Source organism: Rhinopithecus roxellana, chromosome 8 (genome assembly GCF_007565055.1).
Source record: "Rhinopithecus roxellana isolate Shanxi Qingling chromosome 8, ASM756505v1, whole genome shotgun sequence".
Lineage (NCBI taxonomy): Eukaryota > Metazoa > Chordata > Mammalia > Primates > Cercopithecidae > Rhinopithecus > Rhinopithecus roxellana.
Window position 1 is genome coordinate 106,257,895 of NC_044556.1, and position 23,382 is coordinate 106,281,276.

Sequence of the window (23,382 nt, forward strand, 5' to 3'; positions counted from 1 at the left end):
CCTAGCCACAAGTGACCATGAAAGTCCAAAATGCCTTTAAAGTCTTTGTCTCTAAGGCCCATTTTCAAGGTCTTGTTATATAGTTAATTTTCCCCCGACTTATGTCAAAAAAAAACGAAGCTGTGTTCTAGGTAAAATGGTAGGGGCAGATTTTAATCACCACTACTACTGCAATGGGGAAAAGAGCCCAGCGTGAACTGAATTCAATTTCGATTTGTACAGAGGCGACCGGGCGTTTTAAAGAGAATGAAGGAATTAGGATGGGACTCATGACGCCAAGGGGGACTGAGCAACTTTTCCAGGTTTGAAAAACCTCAACACAAACGCGCGACGGCGCTCTTTCAACGTCAGCCTCCCGAACTGGGGCTGTACCCAGGAGAGAACTACAACGCCCAGCAGCCCCGACGCGTGTAAACACGCCCAACTTCCGGGGCGTTGCTCACCATCGGCCAGCAGCGCCAGTGTCACGCGGTCCCTCAAGAAGCCGCTGGGGTTCGGGCCGGCAGCAGAGGCTGAAGTCGTAGGGCAGTGGGCCGCTGTCTGCCCAGCGAGACGGAGGGCTCAGGACGCGACCCTATGTGTTGGAAGCCGCAGGAGGCGGAGCCGGGTTGCGGGGTACGCGTTGACGTCACATCCGCTGGGCGGGGCCGCAAGGAACCCGCGCAAATTGAAAGGTCAGCTTTTCGCGCGCTGTGTAGCCAGGTTGCCCGTGTTCTGCGTCGCTGGCCGTGGGTGCTCTGGCCACAGTGAATTACGGGCGTCGGGGCGGGTTTCTCCAACCCCAGTCGGCTCCGTTCAAGGGGAGGAGGAGAGTCCCTTCTTGGAAGGTGAGAGGAGCGGGCTGTGCGGAGGCTAATGGGTGGATTCCCTTGGGGGTCGACCTGCGCGTCACCTCCGACCCTCCTCTCGGGATTCGGGGTCTTCCAGGAGGGGAAGGAGAGAGTCTGGTGTGATCTTCCCATCCCGACAGCAGAGCCCTTAGCCTGAGTGGAGTATGTGTTGTTTTGTTCCGAGGGGACGTCTGGCCACGTAGAGGTCTGCAATTCAGTGAACGGAGGGAGATAGAGAGCAGACGATTCCGGGCTGGAGCAGGCGCCAGGGTGGCCAGACTTCTCTCATTTTTCCGCAGAAGCTGGCAGTCCAGGTTTTACATGCAGTCTCAGCACCTTTAAATGTTGACAAGTACATTTCCCATAATGTTGTGCAGACCTAAGGAAACGTGTCGTCTGGAATGGGCTTGGGGGCCACGCCTGCACACCTCCGCGAGACAGGGATAAAGTGAAGATGGGGCTGTTATTACCGCGAGTGCCACATGCGATCTCTTTGAGATATGTACTCCGTCATTCTTACTGTTGCGCTCAGCCATACTTACTACGCTAAAGAAGAAATACTTATTCGAGGATATTTGCCTGGCCCAGAAGAAGGTTATGTAAATTTCATGAACTATGATATCCGTTTTCCTCGGAGTGAGAGAAAACTCTTTTTAGATACTATCTGAGAGGTAAGAGACTGTTTTTCTGAAACTGTGGCTTGAGGACCACCTGCATCCAGATTAACTGCTTTGTTTAAAATTTATTCACAGGCTGGGCGCGGTGGCTCACGCCTGTAATCCCAGCACTTTGGGAGGCCGAGGCGGGCGGATCACGAGGTCAGGAGATCGAGAGCATCCTGACTAACACGGTGAAACCCCGTCTCTGCTAAAAATATAAAAATTAGCCGGGCGTGGTGGCGGGCTCCTGTAGTCCTGGCTTATCGGGAGGCTGAGGCAGGAGAATGGCATAAACCCCGGATGAGGAGCTTGCAGTGAGCCGAGATCACGCCACTGCACTCCAGCCTGGGCGACAGAGCGAGACTCCGTCTCAAAGAAAAGAAAAAAAAAAAATTCATTCACGGCAGAACTAGTGAATCCCAGTCACAGAGTGGAGTTGAGAGTCTAAGAACCTCTGAAATTTGAGAACTGGACTAGAGCCTTTAGAGCTCTGATAAGGTGTCAACAGGGTAAAGCTGACTCCTGATCCTGTACTTTTCTTTCTTCCCTTCCTTCCAAACTTAACGTTTGGTAGGAGAGATTTGTATTATGAAATGCTAAGCAACTGCTCAGTGCCCATTACTTACTTTTTATTGTAGAGTTGTGGGAGGGAGGTCGTTTCTTCAGAAAGGGCTGTGACAGTTCCAGAATCTCTGTATAGAAAGGGCTTAGGGGCCTGGAATGGAAGGGGGTGGAAAGTAAAAGCATTTGTCTTGAAGCTGTGTTTGCATAGCAGACGCAGTTTCACAATTCTTTGGGGCAGCTTTCAGAGATACTGATGGAGTTGCCCCTAGACACCACCACTGTTTATTACCAGAATGTTCGTGCTTAGAATAATGCGTTCTAATAGCAGTGAATTTCGGTCCTAAACAAGTACAGGATCATTTCTGTAATCCTTTTTGAGTTTTTCCTTTGTTTTTTGATTGAAATGCTTACCTTACTACAAACTGTTTTGAGTTTCTGCTCCTATTTGAATTTGCATGTTGACTCTTATAATTAATGACCTTTGTAGAGGCAATGTGATGCCATCGCACGCATGGTTTTGTTTGCGCCTGGCTCCTTGAAGCATGTGTTAGGAGTGAAAGTGCCAAAGCACTTTGGAAAGAATAAACAAACATTAAGCAAATGTCAGGTGGCATTAGAGGTAGTATTAGTGATTAATGTAAATTCTACCCTATGGAAATTGTTTGACAGGGAGGAGCCCAGCTAAAATACTAAAGAGCAGTGATGCTTGAATATCTGAACAATTTCTGCCTTGGACTCCAAGCTTTCTCTTTATTTGTCTAAAATGTTTTGATAAATGTTTTTTTCTTTCTTTTTTTTTTTTTGAGACGGAGTCTCACTCTGTCGCCGGGGTTGGAGTGCAGTGGCCGGATCTCAGCTCACTGCAAGCTCCGCCTCCCGGGTTCACGCCATTCTCCTGCCTCAGCCTCCCGAGTAGCTGGGACTACAGGCGCCCGCCACCTCGCCCGGCTAGTTTTTTGTATTTTTTAGTAGAGACGGGGTTTCACCGTGTTCGCCAGGATGGTCTCGATCTCCCGACCTCGTGATCCGCCCGTCTCGGCCTCCCAAAGTGCTGGGATTACAGGCTTGAGCCACCGCGCCCGGCCTGTATTTTTCTTTAAATATTACTGTACTCCCTGTGTCTTTTCATATCAGGTGGTTAATTTGGCACCATGGGGATACACGGATTGCTACAATTTATCAAAGAAGCTTCTGAACCCATCCATGTGAGAAAGTATAAAGGGCAGGTAGTAGCTGTGGATACATATTGCTGGCTTCACAAAGGAGCTATTGCTTGTGCTGAAAAACTAGCCAAAGGTGAACCTACTGATAGGTAAGTCTAGACCTTATATTAATTCTTTGACAATTAAGAATGAGACCTACAGTGCCTTTTTTTCCCCTCAGAAACGGATTGTTTTCACTCAATGCCAGAACTTACCACGAAGTGAAAGTTGAATGTTTTAGAATATTCCTTCTGTGATAATAGGCCTAGTTTTCTTTCTTTATAATAAGCTGGAGTATCAAGTCACTGATGGACAAAGACTATTCATATCTCCTTTATTTTATTTATTTATTTATTTTTTTTTTGAGACGGAGTCTCACTCTGTCGCCCGGGCGGGCTGGAGTGCAGTGGCCGGATCTCAGCTCACTGCAAGCTCCGCCTCCCGGGTTTACGCCATTCTCCTGCCTCAGCTTCCCGAGTAGCTGGGACTACAGGCGCCCACCACCTCGCCCGCCTAGATTTTTGTGTTTTTTAGTAGAGACGGGGTTTCACCGTGTTAGCCAGGATGATCTCGATCTCCTGACCTCGTGATCCGCCCATCTCGGCCTCCCAAAGTGCTGGGATTACAGGCTTGAGCCACCGCGCCCGGCCTATTTTATTTATTTGTTTATTTTTTTGAGACGCAATTTCTGTTGCCCAGGCTGGAGTGCAGTGGCACAATCTCGGCTCACTGCAACCTCCGCCTCCCAGATTCAAGCAATTCTCCTGTCTCAGCCTCCCAAGTAGCTGGGATGACAGGTGCGCACCACCACGCTGGGCTAATTTTTATATTTTTAGTAGAGACAGGGTTTCACCATGTTGGCCAGGCAGGTCTCGAACTCCTGACCTCAAGTGATCCACCTGCTTTGGCCTCCCAAAGTGCTGAGATTACAGACATGAGCCACCGTGCCTGGCCCAATGCTTAACCTAAGATAAATGTTTTAACAAATGCTTTGAAGTCCGTGATGATTTCTGACTCCCACATTCTTGGGTACAGAAAACATACTGCTAATCCTGGTTAGCAAAAAAACAAATGTGTTGTAAATTTCATTATTATTTCTTATTTGCTTTCTTCTAAATTTTGCTTTATGATCAGCAGGTCCTAATCATTGTTCCATGCCAATGCAAGTTCACTGTCACTGATCTACAACTAATAAAAAAAATAAGGATAACAATGTAGTGAGTCTTTCATCAAGATGACTATATATGATTTAAAAGGTCATCTTTTATTTTCTTTATTTTAGCTGCTAAGTTTGTGTTATGCAAAAAGATTATCTTTAAAGATTATGTTTTCCCCTTCCTGTTTTTAAGCTAAAATGTCCTTTTCTTTATAAAATGATAGAAGTTGTAAATGCAGTTGTTTTTGTCACAATACCTAATGTAATACCTGACCCTCGATTGGATCCTGGATTTGGAAAAAATAGTAGCAGTGGTGTCCTGGAGCCAACTCATGTGGGCTCTTTATACACCAGGTCTTCTCAGCTCAGCATTCATTGAGTTCACCTAGGTAGCTCATCTGCCATTGAGGAATATTTATCTCAAGGAAATCAGGCACCTCTTCCCCGAGAACTGGTTGTTAAACATTTACCAGGACACCACTGAATATAAGAAACATTATTGAGACAACTGTACCAATTATAATATAAACAGTATTAGATAGTATTATGTCGCTATTAAATCACTTAGCCGTGATATGGTATTGTTGGAAGAATCCAGTGTTTACTGTACTATTCTTTCAACTTTTCAATAGATTTGACATTTTTTAACATACAAAAATGAAGGGAAAAGGCCAGATTTGAAACCAAAGATGTGAGAATTAGAAGGGATATCAAAGCTTTTTAATTCACAGGTAAGGAAACCAAGGCTTGGAGGATCAAGTAGTTCACCAGACATCACTTGGCTCATAAGTATCCAAGGCAGGATTTGAATCCAAGTCTAGTAAGTTAGAGTTCCAATTCCTATGAAAACATTTGCTTAAAATAACAAAATAAAAAACCTTCTCTTTTCATCATTTTCTCATCTGGCTTAAAATAGAGCAGAAGTATTACCTTAAGAAAGGCGAAGCACTGAAATGTATTTTTCTTTTTTTCCATAGGTACGTAGGATTTTGTATGAAATTTGTAAATATGTTACTATCTCATGGGATCAAGCCTATTCTCGTATTTGATGGATGTACTTTACCTTCTAAAAAGGAAGTAGAGAGATCTAGAAGAGAGTAAGTTAATTCTCTACTTAATCTCTAACTTAATTGCACTAAGGTCAGACACTATAGTCTATATGATACCAATTTTTAAAATTTTAAGCCAGGCTTAGTGGCTTGCGCCTATTGTCCTAGGTACTCAGGAGGCTGGGGCAAGAGGATCACTTGAGCCCAGGAGTTCAACACTTTAGTGCTCCGTGATCATCTCTGTGAATAGCCACTGTACTCCAGCCTGGGCAACATAGTGAGACCCAGTCACTAAAAATTTTCTTTTTCTTTTTCTTTTTTGACAGTCTCACTCTGTCGCCCAGTCTCGAGTGCAGTGGTGCAATCTTGGCTCGCTGGGACCTCCACCTCCCAGATTCAAGAAATTCTTGTGCCTCAGTCTCCTGAGTAGCTGGGACTACACGCGCGTGCCACCACGCCTGGCTAATTTTTGTGTTTTTAGTAGAGATGGGGTTTTGCTATGTTGGCCATGCTGGTCTCAAACTCCTGGCCTCAAGTGATCTACCCGCCTTGGCCTCCCAAAGTGCTAGAATTACAGGCATGAGCCACTGTGCCTGGCCTAAAAAAAATTAATAAATAAAATTTTAATTTGTTGAGGCTTATTTTATAGCCTAGTATATGAACAGATTCCCTTAAATGTTATGTATCTGCTACATTATTATCACTTTTGTTTAAAAGTATCTTAGTTACTATATTTTCTTTGACATAAAGAATTGCTATGGAAAAGTGTAATGGTAACCTTGTGTGTGTGTGTGTGTGTGCATATAATCATTCTAAATCACTTGTTCTTTTTGCCTTAGAAGCCCAAAGCATCTGGGTTAATGTTCTCAAGGACCTGGTGTGTACTTTCTAATGAGTCAAAAACTTTTTTCAATTCTAGGAAAGCTTCTTGAATTATAGTTTTGTTACAGTTTCTTGAGTCAGCCTCTTAAATGTTTTATATTTTAAAAATGTTCTTCCCTTGCAGAAGACGACAAGCCAATCTTCTTAAGGGAAAGCAGCTTCTTCGTGAGGGGAAAGTCTTGGAAGCCCGAGAGTGTTTCACCCGGTCTATCAATATCACACATGCCATGGCCCACAAAGTAATTAAAGTAAGCCACTAGAAAATGAAGACAAAGATGGGCAAGTTCACCAAAGCTAGTTACACCTTGTTTATTAATGGGAGAGGAAGAAAATCAAGGTTGGAAAATTGTTCTAGGTCTAACTTCAAGTAAAGGGCAGATGTCAGAAGAAGAAGGGAACAGCATCATTAGTTAGAGAAGACTTCAACAATTTCCGAGGAGAAATCCTAAGACATAAATAAGTAAGGCTCTCTCTTTAGTCATATTGTTCCATAGCAATGGAAGGAACAGGGCCAGACACGGTGGCTTACACCTGTAATCCCAGCACTTTGGGATGCTGAGGCAGGAGGATCATTTGTGCTCAGGAGTTTGAGACCATCCTGGGCAACATAATGAGACCCTGTCTCTGTTAAAAATAAAAAAAAATAAAGAGATGGAAGGAACAAATTCCTGGAGGCATCGGTCTCACCCAGCTCTCCTATAGTCTTCAACACTTACTGTAACTGGCACTCTTGAATGACAGAGATCTGTGACTTAGCTTCGTTGCCCCAGGCACCCTACAGACTTCTGCTCCCTTTCACCTCCTCCTTGCAGCAACTTCTTTCCTTATTCCTGTAAATCTTAGTGTCAAGGTGCCCACAGTCCCAGCCCTCACTTTCCCCTTTTTAGAGCCTGCTTGGTAAAGATGTTGTGTTTTTTTTGTTTGTTTGTTTGTTTTGAGGCAGAGTTTCACTCTTGTTGCCCAGGCTGGAGCGCGATGGCACGATCTCGGTTCACTGCAACCCTTGCCTCCTGGGTTCAAGCGATTCTCCTGCCTCAGACTCCCAAGTAGCTGGGGTTACAGGCATGTGCCACCACACCTGGCTAATTTTGTATTTTTAGTAGAGACGGGTTTCACCATGTTGGTCACACTGGTCTTGAACTCCCAACCTCAGGTGATCCGCCCACCTCGGCCTCCCAAAGTGCTCAGATTATAGGGGTGAGCCACCGTGCCCAGCCTGTTAAAGGTATGATATAAATGGAGTCAGCTTTTTCTAGCTTACAGTTCTGACATCCAGTTCCTGAGCTAAAATAGGCACTACAGTTCCAATTTTGGCTTTGTCATTTGAGTCTCTGGCTCTTTATGGGTCAAGCTAGAAGGAAAGGATGGGATGCAGGAGAAAGTGTGATGTATAAGGAAATGTGTGCTCTGTGTCGTCGGGAGAAGAGAGGCTGCATCGACTGTGGAAGTAGAGGAGAAGCCCTGATCGGACATAAATAGTGGTGTGAAAGGATGAGAGCAGGACTATGGCTGGACAAAAAAAGAAAAAAAATGAGAAAAATAGCAAATTGCCACCAAAATTGATAACAGCAGGATCTTTTTTTTTGAGAAGGAGTCTCACTCTGTCACCCAGGCTGGAGTGCAGTGGCCAGATCTCAGCTCACTGCAAACTCCGCCTCCCGGGTTCACGCCATTCTCCTGCCTCAGCCTCCCGAGTAGCTGGGATTACAGACACCCGCCACCTCGCCCGGCTAGTTTTTTGTATTTTTTAGTAGAGACGGGGTTTCACCGTGTTAGCCAGGATGGTCTCGATCTCCTGACCTCGTGATCCGCCCGCCTCGGCCTCCCAAAGTGCTGGGATTACAGGCTTGAGCCACCGCGCCCGGCCGATAACAGCAGGATCTTGATACCTCTTTCCTCCTCTTTTTTTTCTTCCTTCTTTTTTTTTTTTTTTTTTTTTTTTTTTTTTTTTTTTTTTTTTTTTTTTTTTTTTTTTTAACTTCCCAGAGCCTCTCTTCAGGCCTTGGGAACCACTTTCCCATAATTTAGAACATGGAAGTTCCAGTTCCAACTGGCTAGATTTTGACACAGAGGCTATGATAGGGACTGTTTTTCTTAGCAAGGTTATTTTAAAAGTATTTTTTCATAATGCATTGGTTTAAATATAGTGCTATAGTCTATAATATATATGTAAGATATATTATTAGAGGAGAGTTATATATGTGTGTATATAAAATATATATGTATATATTTTCCCCCAAGACATTGCTGAATATGGTCTATAATTTTATCAATACTATGTCAGTACACTGACTTTCGTAGCCTGACAGGACAACCTGTTATTTTTATGGTGAACATATATTCAAAACTCCAAACAAATGTATATTTTTGGAACATAGCCATTCTTAAGATGGAAGCTTTCTGTAATATAAAATAATTGGGCCACGCACAATGGCTCAACTCTTACAATGGCAACACTTTGGGAAGCTGAAACGAGTGGATCACTTGTGTCCAGGAGTCTGAGACCAGCCTAGACAACATGGCAAAACCTTGTCTCCACAAAAAATACAAAAAAATTAGCTGGGCATGATGGCATGCACCTGTAGTCCCACCTACTCGGGAGGCTGAGGTGGGAAGATCACCTGAGCCCAGAGCCCAGGAGGTCAAAGCTGCAGTGCGCCCTGCCAGCTGGCACCACTGCACTCCAGCCTGGGTGACAGAGCCAGAACCTATCTCCAAAAAATAAAATAATGACTTGTGTAACTTGTAGGATTCTTTTTTCCTCTGGCTGTGTAGCAGTATTTCTTTTCTCCAAGTTTTATAAATTGATTTTTAAAAAATGTCTTAGTGGCCATATCATTAGTTCAACATATACTGAAACTTACAGTAGAAAAACTCGACTTCAAAGGAAAGGGTTTCTCAAAGTAATATTGGCATATGTGTGCTGAGGCTAGTAATAAAGTGGGTTTGAAACAAGAAGTTGTTTAGTACTTTCCAAATGCCGAGCTAGAGATTCCCTTTGATTCTCTTCCAGGCTGCCCGGTCTCAGGGCGTGGATTGCCTCGTGGCTCCCTATGAAGCTGATGCGCAGTTGGCCTATCTTAACAAAGTGGGAATTGTACAAGCCATAATTACAGAGGACTCGGATCTCCTAGCTTTTGGCTGTAAAAAGGTACTCATCTCTGACTACTGTATAGTACTTTTCTATGTAGATAGGAGTAGTGTAAATCAAGAAGCTGCCGTTTTTCCTGTCCAGGAAATTATTATAATTTATAATACTTATAATACTTATAAAGTTTTATAAAATAAATTATTTTAATAGAATATTTGCAACTGGCATCTATTTTTATAATGTGAATAATTATTTAAAATGAAAAGAAGGGTTTTGCTGCTTGATGTTTGTGTCCTCTGGACACTTTTTCAAAATAAGCCCTTAAGGTTGAGGGGTTTGTTATTGTTTTATGCAAATTCTTTAGTAGAATGTGGACCTATCAGTTTTATTTTTTAATAATGACAACATATGCTTTATCTTTCTTGATTAGGTTAGGTATGCTAACTTATGTACTAATGGGTTGCAATGCAGTTATTTAGAATTATGTATAAAACTATTTCATGGAAAACTTTAGGGGAGAATTAAGATACAAAACTACAGGATGTTCTCATTTTTGTTAATGCCTGTATTTATGACTAGAAGGGTCTCTATCAAAAGGTTAATTAATGCTAGGTTACAGTGATAAATGAGGGAATATGGATGACTTGTTTTCTTCCTGAATTTCTATATTTTCCAAATTTTCTACAATAAACATGCGTTGTTTCAACAATAAGGAAAAAGATTACTGAAAAGGTACAAGTGACAGAGAAAGAGAAAATGTTTTTTGTATGCATTACTGTTTGATTATCATGTCAACCCTGTAACATAAGTAGGAAATAAAGAGATGCAAAAAGATCTTTCTTTATACCAGAATTGTGACAATTGAGTCCTGGCTGTATAGCCTTGTCTGGTTGTATCCTGTGCTTCAGCATAATTTATTTGTAAACTTTGTAGTCATCAGCCTGTCTATCTGTGTCTCCTCTCTTTCAGTGTTATGGTGAAGAACAAGAAAGATTTCTTAAAATTATTGCAGTGGCTTAGATAATGACAAATAAAAGTGGCCCTTCTAGGTATTAACAATTTCCCTTCCTTTTGAAGGTGATTTTAAAGATGGACCAGTTTGGAAATGGACTTGAAATTGATCAAGCTCGGCTAGGAATGTGCAGACAACTTGGGGATGTATTCACAGAAGAGAAGTTTCGTTACATGTGTATTCTTTCAGGCTGTGACTACCTTTCATCACTGCGTGGGATTGGATTGGCAAAAGCATGCAAAGTCCTAAGACTAGCCAATAATCCAGATATAGTAAAGGTAAGAGTGAATTGCTAAATGTCATATTCAGTTTCTGAAGCATTTCCTTAATAAAATAATAAATCAGAATATGGATTTAAATATTCTGTTATGTGAATCACCTATATTACATTACTAAAAGGAGCAAATGACTGAGGCACTAGAACTTTGCTTTAGCAACTACCATATATTGGGAAAATCATGTTTTCTGCAATTGGCAAAAAAGTAGTGATTTTTAAAATAAAGACTAGTATAAAGAGTCTCAAGGGCAAAATATTATAGGGTAAAATTAAACTCAGAGTCTTTTGACTTCTGTGCTATAACTCTATAGTAGTGGTTTTCAAACTTTTTGGTCTTAAGATCCATTTACCCTCCTCAAGCTCTTTATGGTAATATTTTTTGTTTATGTAGGCAATAGCTATTGATATTTACTGAATTAAAAATTAAAATAAATTTAAATGTTTATCAATTCACTTAAACTTTATAATAAACTCATTACATGTTAGCATAAATAGCATGCTTTTATGAAAAATAAAAATTATGAGAGAGAGGAATCATGCATTTATGCAAATCTCTTTAATGTGGCCTAATAGTAAGACAGCTGTGTTTGTATACAAGTTGAACATCCCTAATCCAAAAATCTGAAATGTTCAAAAATCCAAAACTTTTTGAGTCCTGGCATGGCAAGTGAAAAATTCCACACCTCATCTCATGTGAAGGGTACACAAAATTATTAAAAATACTGTATAAAGATACCTTCAGTCTATGTGTGTAAGGCTTATCTGAAACATAAATTGAGTTTTTTTTCCTTCACCCTCTTGCTCTCAGTGTGTAGAAATGTAAATGAGTTTTATGTTTAGACTTGGGCCCCATCCCCAAGTTATCTCATAATGTGTGTATGCAAATATTTCACAATCTGAAAAAATTCAAAATCTGAAATACTTCTGGTGCCAAGCATTTTGAATAATGTGTACCCAACCTGTATCTGCTGCCTCATTAAGTCTCATTTGATATCATGTGTCATATATCCTCTGGAAAATTCTGAGACTCTGGACATCACTACTTTGTAGTTTCTGTTAAAAAATAAACATCAAAAAAGCTCATTTCCCCCTTGGATATTCTCTAAAGCCCTTACAGTTTGCAGAGCAGAAATTCCATTTTTCTGTTTCCAAGAGTACAAGGCATGAGTCTTCAGGGCTAAGAGTGATGTGATGTAATGGAAAGATCTCCAGGTTGGAAGATAGGGTCCCAGGTGGGAATAGGACCACATGCCTTAACTAGCCTGTGACTCCAGGATCCCTTTGGTTCTCTGGGTCTTCCCTTTTTCGTCTATGAATTTACTGTGCAATGTTTAGGATCCTTTCCAGTTTTAAGCATCCATGACTGTCACAGAAATCAGAATGTCAACTTGGTTTAAAAATATCTCGGAATATTTGGATTTTTTTAATTCTCAGGTTTTGGATGTTCTTTGTTTTTTCCTTTCTTGATAAAAAGGACTTTGAAGTTGAATGAATAATGTATCTCAGAGTTACACCTAGAAACACAAACTCGATGTATTATGTAACTGTATGTTTTTATCCTTCAAATTAGTAATAGAAAAAACAAAGAAAATACTAGTTATGAGACTTAGAATTTTAAGTGATACAACATGGTTGTGTTAGCTGGTAGAATTTTTTAATGTAGATGAAAGCAGTTAATGTTTCAATCCCTCTTCATGACCCTGTAATGTAAATCAATCAGCCTTGAGGATAATATGTTCCCTGTTCTTTAGTTGCAGATAAAATATTTTTGCATGCATTGTTAGGTTATCAAGAAAATTGGACATTATCTCAAGATGAATATCACGGTACCAGAGGATTACATCAAAGGATTTATTCGGGCCAACAATACCTTCCTCTATCAGCTAGTTTTTGATCCCATCAAAAGGAAACTTATTCCTCTGAACGCCTATGAAGATGATGTTGATCCTGAAACACTAAGCTACGCTGGGCAGTATCCTTTCTGAACCAGAATGGTAGAATTTGAGTATTTTTCTTCAATATTTTTATGGTGATATTTTTTGTGAGGCATTTAGTAAAAAGCTTGCAAATTATTTTTTGCTTTTTTTATAGTGAAATCTGTATATTGTTCATTTAAATTACCATGCTAGTAAAAATTTAGAACAACTTTTTGTTCATAAACCAAAGGCTCATCCGCTATGCATTCTCCTTAGATTGACTGACAGGAGCATACACAGGGTCCGTCACTTACGGTACACATTCCAAAGGTGGCTCTTGAGAGGACCTCCTTGTGGCAAGCAAGCTCAACTTACCAGGAGGAGCATTCTGGGCATTTGAGTGCACCAGGAGGGGATGCCCTTCCCATAGCCACCGGCCATGTGCATGCAGGCTGATTCGGAGCCCTGAGTCACTTAGGTGGTGGCTAGGACTTTCCCCTCTGTTTCTCTTGAAAGGGAGGGAGTCAGTGATGGCATGGGCCCTCGTCAGAAGACACCAACTCCTGCAGGGACAGATAGAGACTAGCAAACTGTGTCTTTGCTTTCAGTAATGCTGATGCGTAAAGTAAGGAGACTCCATTTAAGCCATAAACGTATGGATTTTCTTTGACAGTAGACAACATTTTTCCATCTTAGTTTAGTATCATTTGGTTGGTTGTTAATAAATACCTTTTTCCTTAATTTTACTAACCTAGATATGTTGATGATTCCATAGCTCTTCAAATAGCACTTGGAAATAAAGATATAAATACTTTTGAACAGATCGATGACTATAATCCAGACACTGCTATGGTAACGTTTTGATGACCACTCTATGAAAACACATTTTAGTTATGTCTCAAGAGCTGTGATTAAAGGCAAATCTTCATACACTAAAGCGTCTTTTAAGCATTTCTATATCCAGGCTCTGTGTAGGAGTGTACATTAAAAACAACTTGATCCTAGAGAAATTACATGTATTAGAGCATAGGGATATTGGTTAATTTTTTAAAATTAAAGAAGTGACTTATTTATTATCAAACCCTTATCCTTGAGCATTTCTTTGACTATACCAAGTATTTGATGCCTTTTTTTCTCATCTCACCCTGTTCAGCTTCTGTGGCATTTGACTTTATTGAAGACCCAAACCTAGGAATGCTCGGGAGTTAAAGCTGTTTTTTCACCCATGCACAATTTAACAAATATTTAATGCATGCCCTGCTGTTTCTTTAAACAATTTGCCCTTTTCTTTTCTTTTCTTTTCCTTTTTTTGAGACAGCAGTTTCACTCTTGTTGCTCAGGCTGGAGTGCAGTGGTGTGATCTCAGCTCACCACAACCTCCACCTCCCAGGTTCAAGCCATTCTGCCTCAGCCTCCCGAGTAGCTGGGATTACAGGCATGCACCACCACGCCCAGCTAATTTTGTATTTTTAGTAGAGACATGGTTTCTCCATTTTGCCCTGGCTGGTCTGAAACTCCCAACCTCAGGTTATCCGCCTGTCTTGGTCTCCCAAAGTGCTGGGATTATAGGCGTGAACCACCGCACCTGGCCACAATTTGCTGTTTTCTTCTGCTTCTTCAGTATTGTATGTATTCCTTAAGATACTATCTCCCATCATTCTCTTTCTCTTTGTATTCCTGTTTATCCTCTCTTCTCTTTTCTGTTTACATTTCTTCCTTAGGTAAATCCATAGGGCTTTAATCCCATTTACGTAAAGAACTCACATCTCCATCTTTACTCCAGTCTCTTTCCTGTACACCAACCACAGAATTCTCACTGTCTCTTGCAGCTCTGATTTCCTCAAGTCTATTCATAGGCAAAACTAAACTCTTCATGTTTTTAATCAACTTTGAATCACATTTCTCTTTTATGTTTCTACTTAGCACTTACTACTGCACAACATTATGCTTCTATTCTTTTCTGATTCTTTGCAATAGAATGTGGTCTTCATAAAGGCGGAACTTGGTGGTCCTCACTGCTGTATGATGTTTTACTATGTTTATATGTTGAGTGAATGAGTGTCACCTATAGGTCTCACACCGGAAAACTTGGAAATAAACTTTGGCTTCCATTTCATTGCTACAACCTCTTGCCTCTTTGAGTTGTCCTTCTGGTTAACATTTGCTTCTTTCCCCAAGCTTCCAGTTTAATTCTTGCTCACTACTTTATTGCTTTACTAAACATTTGTCAAGCACCGAAACAATGTAATTAGGTTAGCTAGGGTTCTGGAATATGAAGAAAAATGAGAAATATAGGAAAAGTAAGATTCTTGCCGGTCAAATGCCCATTGCCTAAATAGGAAGGAGATGTGATTCTATGGAGAGAAATGGGGTAAGTGCTATACTAAAGATGTATTCTAGGCTCTGTAGAAACAAAAAGCATGTCCCTCACTCCACCTAAGAGAATGCTTCATAATAATGGCAAACATTTTCTGAGCATTTACTATGTTCCAGGTGCTCTTTTAAACACCTTAGACATAGTCACTCATTTACTCTTCAGAAAGCCTCTGAAGTCAGCACCATTCTCATTTTACAGATGAGGAAACACTAGAAGACACTTAAGTAACTTTTCCAGCTCACCATTTTAATAAATAGGGAAGCTGTGACTCCAAGCCAAGCTCTCTACTGTCTGCTCAAGGAGAAACTGATGTGTATCCTCAGTTTGCAAGGATTAGTAGAGTTTTTCAAGATGGGTGAGTGATTTCAGACTAAAAAACAAAAAAGCAATGTATGTAGAAAAAGTGATATATTAAGGGAATTCTTAGATTGTTCATTATGGATGGACTAAGACTGTCTTAGTGTTTACCATGTAAAGGAACCAGATCTTGAGAAAAAAAGTAAGCCTAGAAAAGATGAGCCCTAACAAACTGGTGATCCATTGTAAGCGGAAATAAGCCAGGCCTACCAAGCGAGCACAAATCCATAACAACACTAAAAATGAACTTTATCAACTTCACTTATGTAAACCTTCCACTCAGGTTGCCATTTCCCTGTTTTCTCACTTTGCCCCGTCTAATATGGTAGCCACTGGCCATGTGTGGCTATTTACATTTGTTAAAATTAAATAAAATTTCTATTTTAGTTATTCAGTTAGAGTAGCCACCTTTCAAGTGCTTAGTGGCTAACATTGGACAACACAGAGCTGTTCTATCAGTGCAGGAAATTCTGTTGAATTGTTTACTTCTATCATGTTTTTATATCTAGGGACTCTAATTGTACTTTTTTTTGAAGATTTGGATGTCATCTCTTATCTTTCTCTCTCAGAATATGATAATTTTTTGAGTTTTCTTCTACTGTGTAACTGCTGTGTCCTTTTCTCCTGTGTTGATATTTCCTCCCTCATGGTGGAAACTTCTGTGCCGCCATATTTGAAGGGGCCCCGAAAAGCTCCTGGGGGGCGCTGTGGGAGTGAGTGGGGCTCCTGATGTTGGACGTCATTCTCGTGTGATGTGGTTGGTGACACATTAGATTTGCTTTGTGAATTCTCCAATGTTGGAATGTTCTCTGCACAGTTACATTTTTCCAAAAAGAGATGTCTGCCAAGGGTGTCTAAACTTCAGCTGGCTGTATTTTGAAAGCAGGATAGGGAAAGTGAGTTGGGACAGGCCAGGAAAGGGTAGCATGCATGGTTCCTTGCCATTGAATATTTAGCCTTTTGTTTCATCTCTGTTTTCAGACAAATGAATCTCTCTACCTTCAGAAATGCCTGCTACGTCTGTTACTCTTTGTGGGTTTCAATTGTTCTAGTTCTGAAGGCAGGTAGATGTTTGTTGACTTGACTGTGTGGTCAGGTTGGAGATGGGGACAAGGGGTCAAATAATCCTCTCTTTAGTGAGTTATCCCCCCACCAGGGGCTTCTGTAATTCCCAGGCTTTAATTCTCAAGCCTTTCTCCAGGTTTCTGTAGATGGAATTGGCTTCTCTTTGATATTCTCTTCTGCCAACAAAGTCTTTTAATTTCTTCCATCTATATTCTCTCTTCACTGTGGTTTAGACGTTACAGATTGTTTTGTTTTTCTAAGACCACCAGAGCGGGTACAAAAGAACCAGTGACTAGGCAAGGGTAGGAGCAAAACTGCAAGTTTATTTTGGTCACCTAGCTTCAAGGGAAGAAGGTGGGTAGGGAGAGGTCTGTTGGCCCCCGACAAAAGGGGCCCCCAGAGTCACCCGTACAGCTCTCGGACGGAGTTCCAACAGTCCCCACCGCAGTGGGGAACCGACCACAGTGGGGAAGCTGGGAAGTCTGCGCGTGGCGATCCTCCGGAGCGGCTTTTCTAGGAGTGGGAGGGCGATAGGCGGGGCACGGGCGTGTCCGGGGGCATTCCGCAGGTGCGACCAGGTAAATCTTGGTCTCTTCAGAGTGACATCACCTGGCGCATGCCTAGTTGGTCTGCACCGTCCCAGGTCGCCGGCTGGATTTTCCCGCGCGCGGGAAAAGTTGGGGGGGGGATGAAGAACCCGGAAGTGCGCCATCTTGCCTCCGTTCATCCAAACACAGATTATCTCCTAATTTTATTGCAGATGAAGTTTGTGTTTCTTATTCTTATTGTTTTGAGGAATGATTATGGAAAGAAGGAGACTGAAAAGCCCTATCTTTACACATCTGAACTATTGATAGTATTTATCATTTCTTTCTTTCTTTTTTTTTATTTGAGGCAGGGTCTCTTTCTCTGTCCTCCAGGCTGGAGTACAGTGGCACCATCAGAGCTCCTGGGCTCAAGCGATTTTCAGTAACTGGCATCAAACCTCCTGAGTAACTGGAACTGCAGGCACATGCCACTATGCCTGGCTGATTTTGTGTGTGTGTGTATGTGGGGTCTCACTATGTTGCCCAGGCTAGTCTTGAACTCCTGGCCTGAAGCAGTCATTCTGCCTTGGCCTCCAAAACTGCTGAGGTCACACATGTGGAGCCACCACACCTGGCCACAGCATTATAATTTTTTTTTTTTTATTTTGAGTTGGAATCTCGCTCTGTCACCCAGGCTGGAGCACAGTGGCATGATTTTAGCTCACTGCAACCTCTGCCTCTGAGTTTCAAGTGATTCTCCTGCCTCAGGCTCCCAAGTAGCTAGAATTACAAGCATGTGCCAACACGCCCGACTGATTTTTGTATTTTTAGTAGAGATGGGGTTTCACCATATTAGCCAGGCTGGTCTTGAACTGACCTCAGGTGATCCGCCCACCTCGGCCTCCCAGAGTGCTAGGATTACAAGTGTGAGCCACCACACCCAGCCTGTAATTTCATTAAGAATGATTCTTAAGCTTTTCCTTTGTCTCACAAACTCAAAAATAGTTGGCTGTGTTGAGTATGTCCCATTACCAATGGCAATGTTATGGAACGCTAAGATGGCCATCCTTCATTAGCTCAAATCCCTGTCAGATTTTTATCCTTCTCAGAGAAATTTCTGTAGGAACCATAATTGTACACCAAATGAATTTTTTTTAATCTAAAATTTATTTTTCCCAGTCTGGTTTTCTACTTGTCTATTTCTCTTTTATTTAGTAAAACCATCAGTGGGATCTAATGCCAGTGAGCCATACTGATAAAGCTATTTTTTTACATTCATTCCTTCAGTTAAATTACCTTCCTTATTAATTCTCAAAGGGTGTTCTGAATAATGTCATCTGTTTTATTTATTTTTATTTTTCCCTTTCTTTAAGTGAAAGGCTTAGATTAGATTCTGAGTTCATGTGGGATTTCTGTCAGGTGGGATTGTAATGATATTTTTTTGTATCTTTGCTAATTTTTTTCCTTTGGCTGTCCTTCTCTATTAGAATATCTTTGACATCCTCTTAGATCCTTGTCTTCCAAAATATGCAGTAATTGTGAGTAACTTTTTTTTTTTTTGAAACGGAGTCTCCCTGTCGGCTCACTGCAACCTCCGCCATCTGGGTTCAAGTGATTCTCCTGCCTTAGCCTCCCAAGTAGCTGGGATTACAGGTGCATGCCACCACACCTGGCTAGTTTTTGTACTTTTAGTAGTGGCGGGGTTTCACCATGTTGGCCAGGCTGGTCTTGAGCTCCTGACCTCAAGTGATCTGCCTGCCTCGGCCTCCCAAAATGAAGGGATTGTAGGCATGAGCCACCGTGCCTGGCTGCTTTCCATTTTAAAGACACCTTTTTCCTGACCACATTTCTTCAGTTACAGTCTTATTTCTTGCACCATTTGTATTAGGAAGATTTTTATTTATTTGTTTGCTTTTAATTTTTTTTTCTACACCTGCTCTCGCTCTTGATTTTTTTTTTTTTTTTTTTTTTTTTTTTTTTTTTTTTAATGAGCTAACAAAGTTGCTTGACTCTCTTCAGAAGAAAAACAGGCCTAGGAAGATAAGAAACATTTAATGGAAAAGTATAGGACCAGCAAAGTAGGAAATGTTATTCAAGGACAGCTGTTTCATCAACAGCTGTTCTTTTTAAGGGTAACTTAAGATGTTTATTTATAATTTATGTTGATACAGAATGAAATAAATTGATTATTTTCTTTCTGCAAATAACCTTTTTCCTTTTCCTTTTCTAGCCTGCCCATTCAAGAAGTCGTAGTTGGGATGACAAAACATGTCAAAAGTCAGCTAATGTTAGCAGCATTTGGCATAGGAATTATTCTCCCAGACCAGAGTCGGGTATTGTTTCAGATGCCCCACGATTGAAGGAAAATCCAAGTACTGTGGGAGTGGAACGAGTGATTAGTACTAAAGGGTTAAATCTCCCGAGGAAATCATCCATTGTGAAAAGACCAAGAAGTGGTACGTATTTATTTCAGTTTTGCAAAATGCTGGTGAATATGGGTCATATTTAAGAAATTATTGCCCAATGCAAAGTCGTGAAGATTTTCTCCTGTTTTCTTCTAGACGTTTTATGGTTGTATTAGTCCATTTTCACGCCTGCTGATAAAGACATACCCGAGACTGGGCAATTTACAAAAGAAAGAAGTTTAATGGACGCACAGTTCCATATGACTGGGGAGGCCTCACAATTATGGTGGAAGGTGAAAGGCACGTCTTACATAGTGGCAAACTGAGAAGAGTGAGAGCCCAGTGAAAGGGGTTTCCCCTCATAAAACCATCAGATCTCATGAGACTTATTCACCACCATGAGAACAGTATGGGGGAAACAGCCACTATGATTCAGTTACCTCCCACCAGGTCCCTCCCACAACACATAGGAATTATGGGAGATACAATTCAAGATGAGATTTGGGTGGGGACACAGCCACGCATCATCATTAGTTTTAGCTCTTACATTTTACAGTTTTAGCCTGTGAGCCATTTTGAGTTAGTTTTTTTTTTTTAATATGATGTGATGTAAGGATTATGGCTTTTTTTCACCTTGTGTATATGGCTGTCCAATTGTTCCAGCACCCTTTGTTAAAAAGTTTTCCTTTCCCCATTTAATTGTCTTGGCACATCTGTTTAAAATCAGCTGACCACATACATGTGGATCTTTTTCTGAACTCTGTTATTCTATACCATTGCTCTCCATACCTATCTTTACATCAGACAAACTTTTGATTACTGTAGCTTTATCGGAAATCTTGAAGTGGGACAGCGTGAGTCTCTTAAGTTTGTTTTCTTTTGAAAAGTTGTTTTGGCCATTCTGTGTTTTTCACATTTTCATGTACGTTTTAGAATTTAGCTTTTTAATTTCTATAAAAAAAAGGCCAGGCATAGTGGTTTGCACCTACTTAACTGCAACTGTTTTGGGAGGCCGAGGCAGGTGGATTGCTTGAGCCTGGGAGTTCAAGACCAGGCTTGGCAACATAGTGAGACCCTGTCTCTACAAAAAAAAATTTTAGGACCGGTGCAGTGGCTCACACCTATAATCCCAGCACTTGGGGAGGCCGAGGCAGGCAGATCACTTGAGATCAGGTGCTCCAAGACCAGCCTGGCCAACATGGCAAAACCTCATCGCTACTAAAAATACAAAAAATTAGCCGGGCATGGTGGCACCCATCTGTAATCCCAGCTACTTGTGAGGCTGAGACAGGGGAATCACTTGAACCTGGAAGGCAGAGGAAATTAAGAAAGCTGTCAGCTGGTTATTCTCCAAAGCTGCAGCTTCCCTGCTCAAAGGGTCTTACTAGTTCAGAATACATTATCGTAAAACAAAAAATAAAAACAAAAGAAATTTTTAAAAAGTTAGCCGAATATGGTGATGCAGTATCTGTAGTCCCGTCTATTCAGGAGGCTGAGGTGGGAGGATCACCTGAGCCTCGGAGTTTGAGGCTGCAATGAGCCATGGTCACATCACTGTGCCCCAGCCTGAGTGACAGAACAAGACACTGTCTCAAAACAGATAAAAAATAAAAATAAAAAGTCTATTGTGATTTAGTTGAATCCATACATCAATTTGGAGAAAGTTGACATTTTAACAATACTGAGTTTTCTGATTCATTCATTTAAGTCTTTAATGCTTTGTAGTTTTCATTGTACAGATCTTAACATATCTGTTGTCAAATTTATCTTTATATATCAGATTTTTGATGCTGCTGTAAATAGTGTTTTCAGTTTTGTTTTCTAGTTGTTAATTGATGGTTTATAAAAATACCGTTGATTTTTGTACATTAATCATATATTTGCAAACTTGCTCACATCACGTATTAGTTCTAGTATCTCTTTTGTGGAATATACAGGATTTTCTATATAAATGACTATGTCTCCTGTGAATAAAGACAATCTTGCTTCTCCTTTTCCAGTTTAGATACCTTTTATTGATTTTTCTTAGTATAAGAATCTAAGCTTGTTTTCTTTTGAACTGCCTGACTTCAGGATTTCCTATAAACCACAGTGTGTGATGTAACAGTGTGTCTGATGTAAAGATAGGTAAGGAGAGATTTGGTGCAGAATAACAGAGTTCAGAAAAAGATCCACATATATGTGGTCAGCTGATTTTGAACAGATGTGCCAAGACAATTAAATGGGGAAAGGAAACTAGAATCTCTAGTACAATATTGAACAGAAGTGCTGAGAGTAATATACTAGGTATTGGGGAAACATGGGAATATTTTCACCATAGAGGATGTTTAACATGGAAAGAATGATTATAATTGCTTCCTTCTCTCTTAACTTCCTTCCCTCAGACATCTACATCAGTGAATGAAATAGCAACAATTAAAGACTTGCAGATTTTAGTTCATGCTTTTATTTTTCAAATTTAGGTATAGATGATACATATTCAGCTGAAATATCCTGATTCCTTATGAACCTAAATGATTTTCATGATAATTATCTCTGAACCTTTGTTTCTTCATATGAAATAAAAGGTTTTTGTGTATGTTATATAATATATACTTGTTATAGAAGAAGTACACTGAACATACATGTTCGTTCGTTCTTTCTTTTTTTTTTTTTTTTTTGAGACAGAGTGTGGCCTATGTCACCCAGGCTGGAGTGCAGTGGCGTGTTCTCGGCTCACTGCAGCCTCCACCTCCTGGGTTCAAGGAATTCTCTACCTCAGCCTCCCGAGTAGCTGGGATACAAGCGTCCACCACCACACCTGGCTAATTTTTGTATTTTTAGTAGAGATGGGGTTTCACCATGTTGGCCAGGCTGGTCTTGAACTCCTGACATCATGATCCACCTGCCTCGGCCTCCCAAAGTGCTGGGAATATGGGTGTGAGCCACTGCTCCTGACCTGTACATGTTCTTTCATTTTCTTCTGCTACGATCAAGATATGCTGTCCCTTTTATGTAGATAGCTCACTATCAGCAAGTTTACACGTTCTTTATGTCAGACTAAGTCTACTCTTTTATAACTACAGCTTATCAATAGGTTTTATCCCCTCTCTACACTCACAAACACAGAGACAAAACAAAAGAACTAGAGCAAGTTTAATTCCTATTTTATGTACCAGCCCCTCAGATGATTTAAAGATAGCCATTGTGACACTCCTAAATTTCTCTTCCAGGCTGTTATGTTCCTTGGACATTCAAGATATAATACAGGTTGTTAATAATAGCATAAGTGTTAAAGTGAGTATGATTATTGAAATGTGGTCTGCTTACCACAGAATAAATATTTAGAATTGTGGCACTATTTCAGTCCTGTGCTTGTATTATTGCAAACTAAGATTGCATTCACATTCTTGCAATCTGGCATTTTGCTGGAATTTGCTGAGTTGATAATTGATATTTGCCATTTGCTGTTAAGCCAGGTCTAGTTACATTTTAAACTTAAATGTGGGTTAACTCATTCCTCTTACAATAATCTTAATTCATTTTAGTTCATTGTTCTGCCTGTTGATTTTTTTTTGTTTGAACCTTTGTATTTTCTAACAAATGGGTATTATCTATGTCATCTGGAAATTGATGAGTCTAAAAGTTTTGGTTGCAGTATGTCTGCTTTTCTAATGTTTAACTGAATCAGAGCAAGTACAGAAATCTGGAGTATAGGAGACAGACTTCCTTTTGACTAACAGTCGCCAGTAGTAGTCTTCTAGGCCTGCGCAACTTGCTGCAAATCCCCATAACTAACATACAGTAGATATCGCTTTGCATCGTCTGCTAGGATGATGCGAGAGACACTCAAGTGTCTTGCCAAATTCAAAACATGCTTAACTTACGGAGTCCCCAAACAGCTATGCTAATAACCTTCTTGAAAAAAAAAAAAAAAAAAAGAGGTTAATCTGGTGTGGCTTCTGAAAGCCTTGCTGGGGAGCCTGGAACGCTTGTTTTTCTTCTTCGGCAAGGACTCACAATTCCCTGCATAA

At 40.7% G+C, this 23,382-nt stretch overlaps 1 protein-coding gene across 2 annotated transcripts in view; it reads left to right on the forward strand.

Annotated features, from left to right (window-relative positions):
- The first annotated feature begins 653 nt into the window (after positions 1-653).
- Positions 654-23,382, forward strand: part of EXO1 (exonuclease 1) — a 42,404-nt gene continuing 19,675 nt past the window's right edge. For both annotated transcript variants that reach the window (XM_010384705.2, XM_030936133.1), the window contains exons 1-10: positions 654-827; positions 1,208-1,501; positions 3,188-3,365; positions 5,389-5,508; positions 6,467-6,590; positions 9,356-9,493; positions 10,511-10,723; positions 12,507-12,694; positions 13,394-13,490; positions 19,195-19,420. In XM_010384705.2, coding sequence (XP_010383007.1) covers positions 3,205-3,365; positions 5,389-5,508; positions 6,467-6,590; positions 9,356-9,493; positions 10,511-10,723; positions 12,507-12,694; positions 13,394-13,490; positions 19,195-19,420 — 1,267 coding nt within the window. In that variant the 5' untranslated portion in view covers positions 654-827; positions 1,208-1,501; positions 3,188-3,204. The remainder of the gene's footprint in view (positions 828-1,207; positions 1,502-3,187; positions 3,366-5,388; positions 5,509-6,466; positions 6,591-9,355; positions 9,494-10,510; positions 10,724-12,506; positions 12,695-13,393; positions 13,491-19,194; positions 19,421-23,382) is intronic.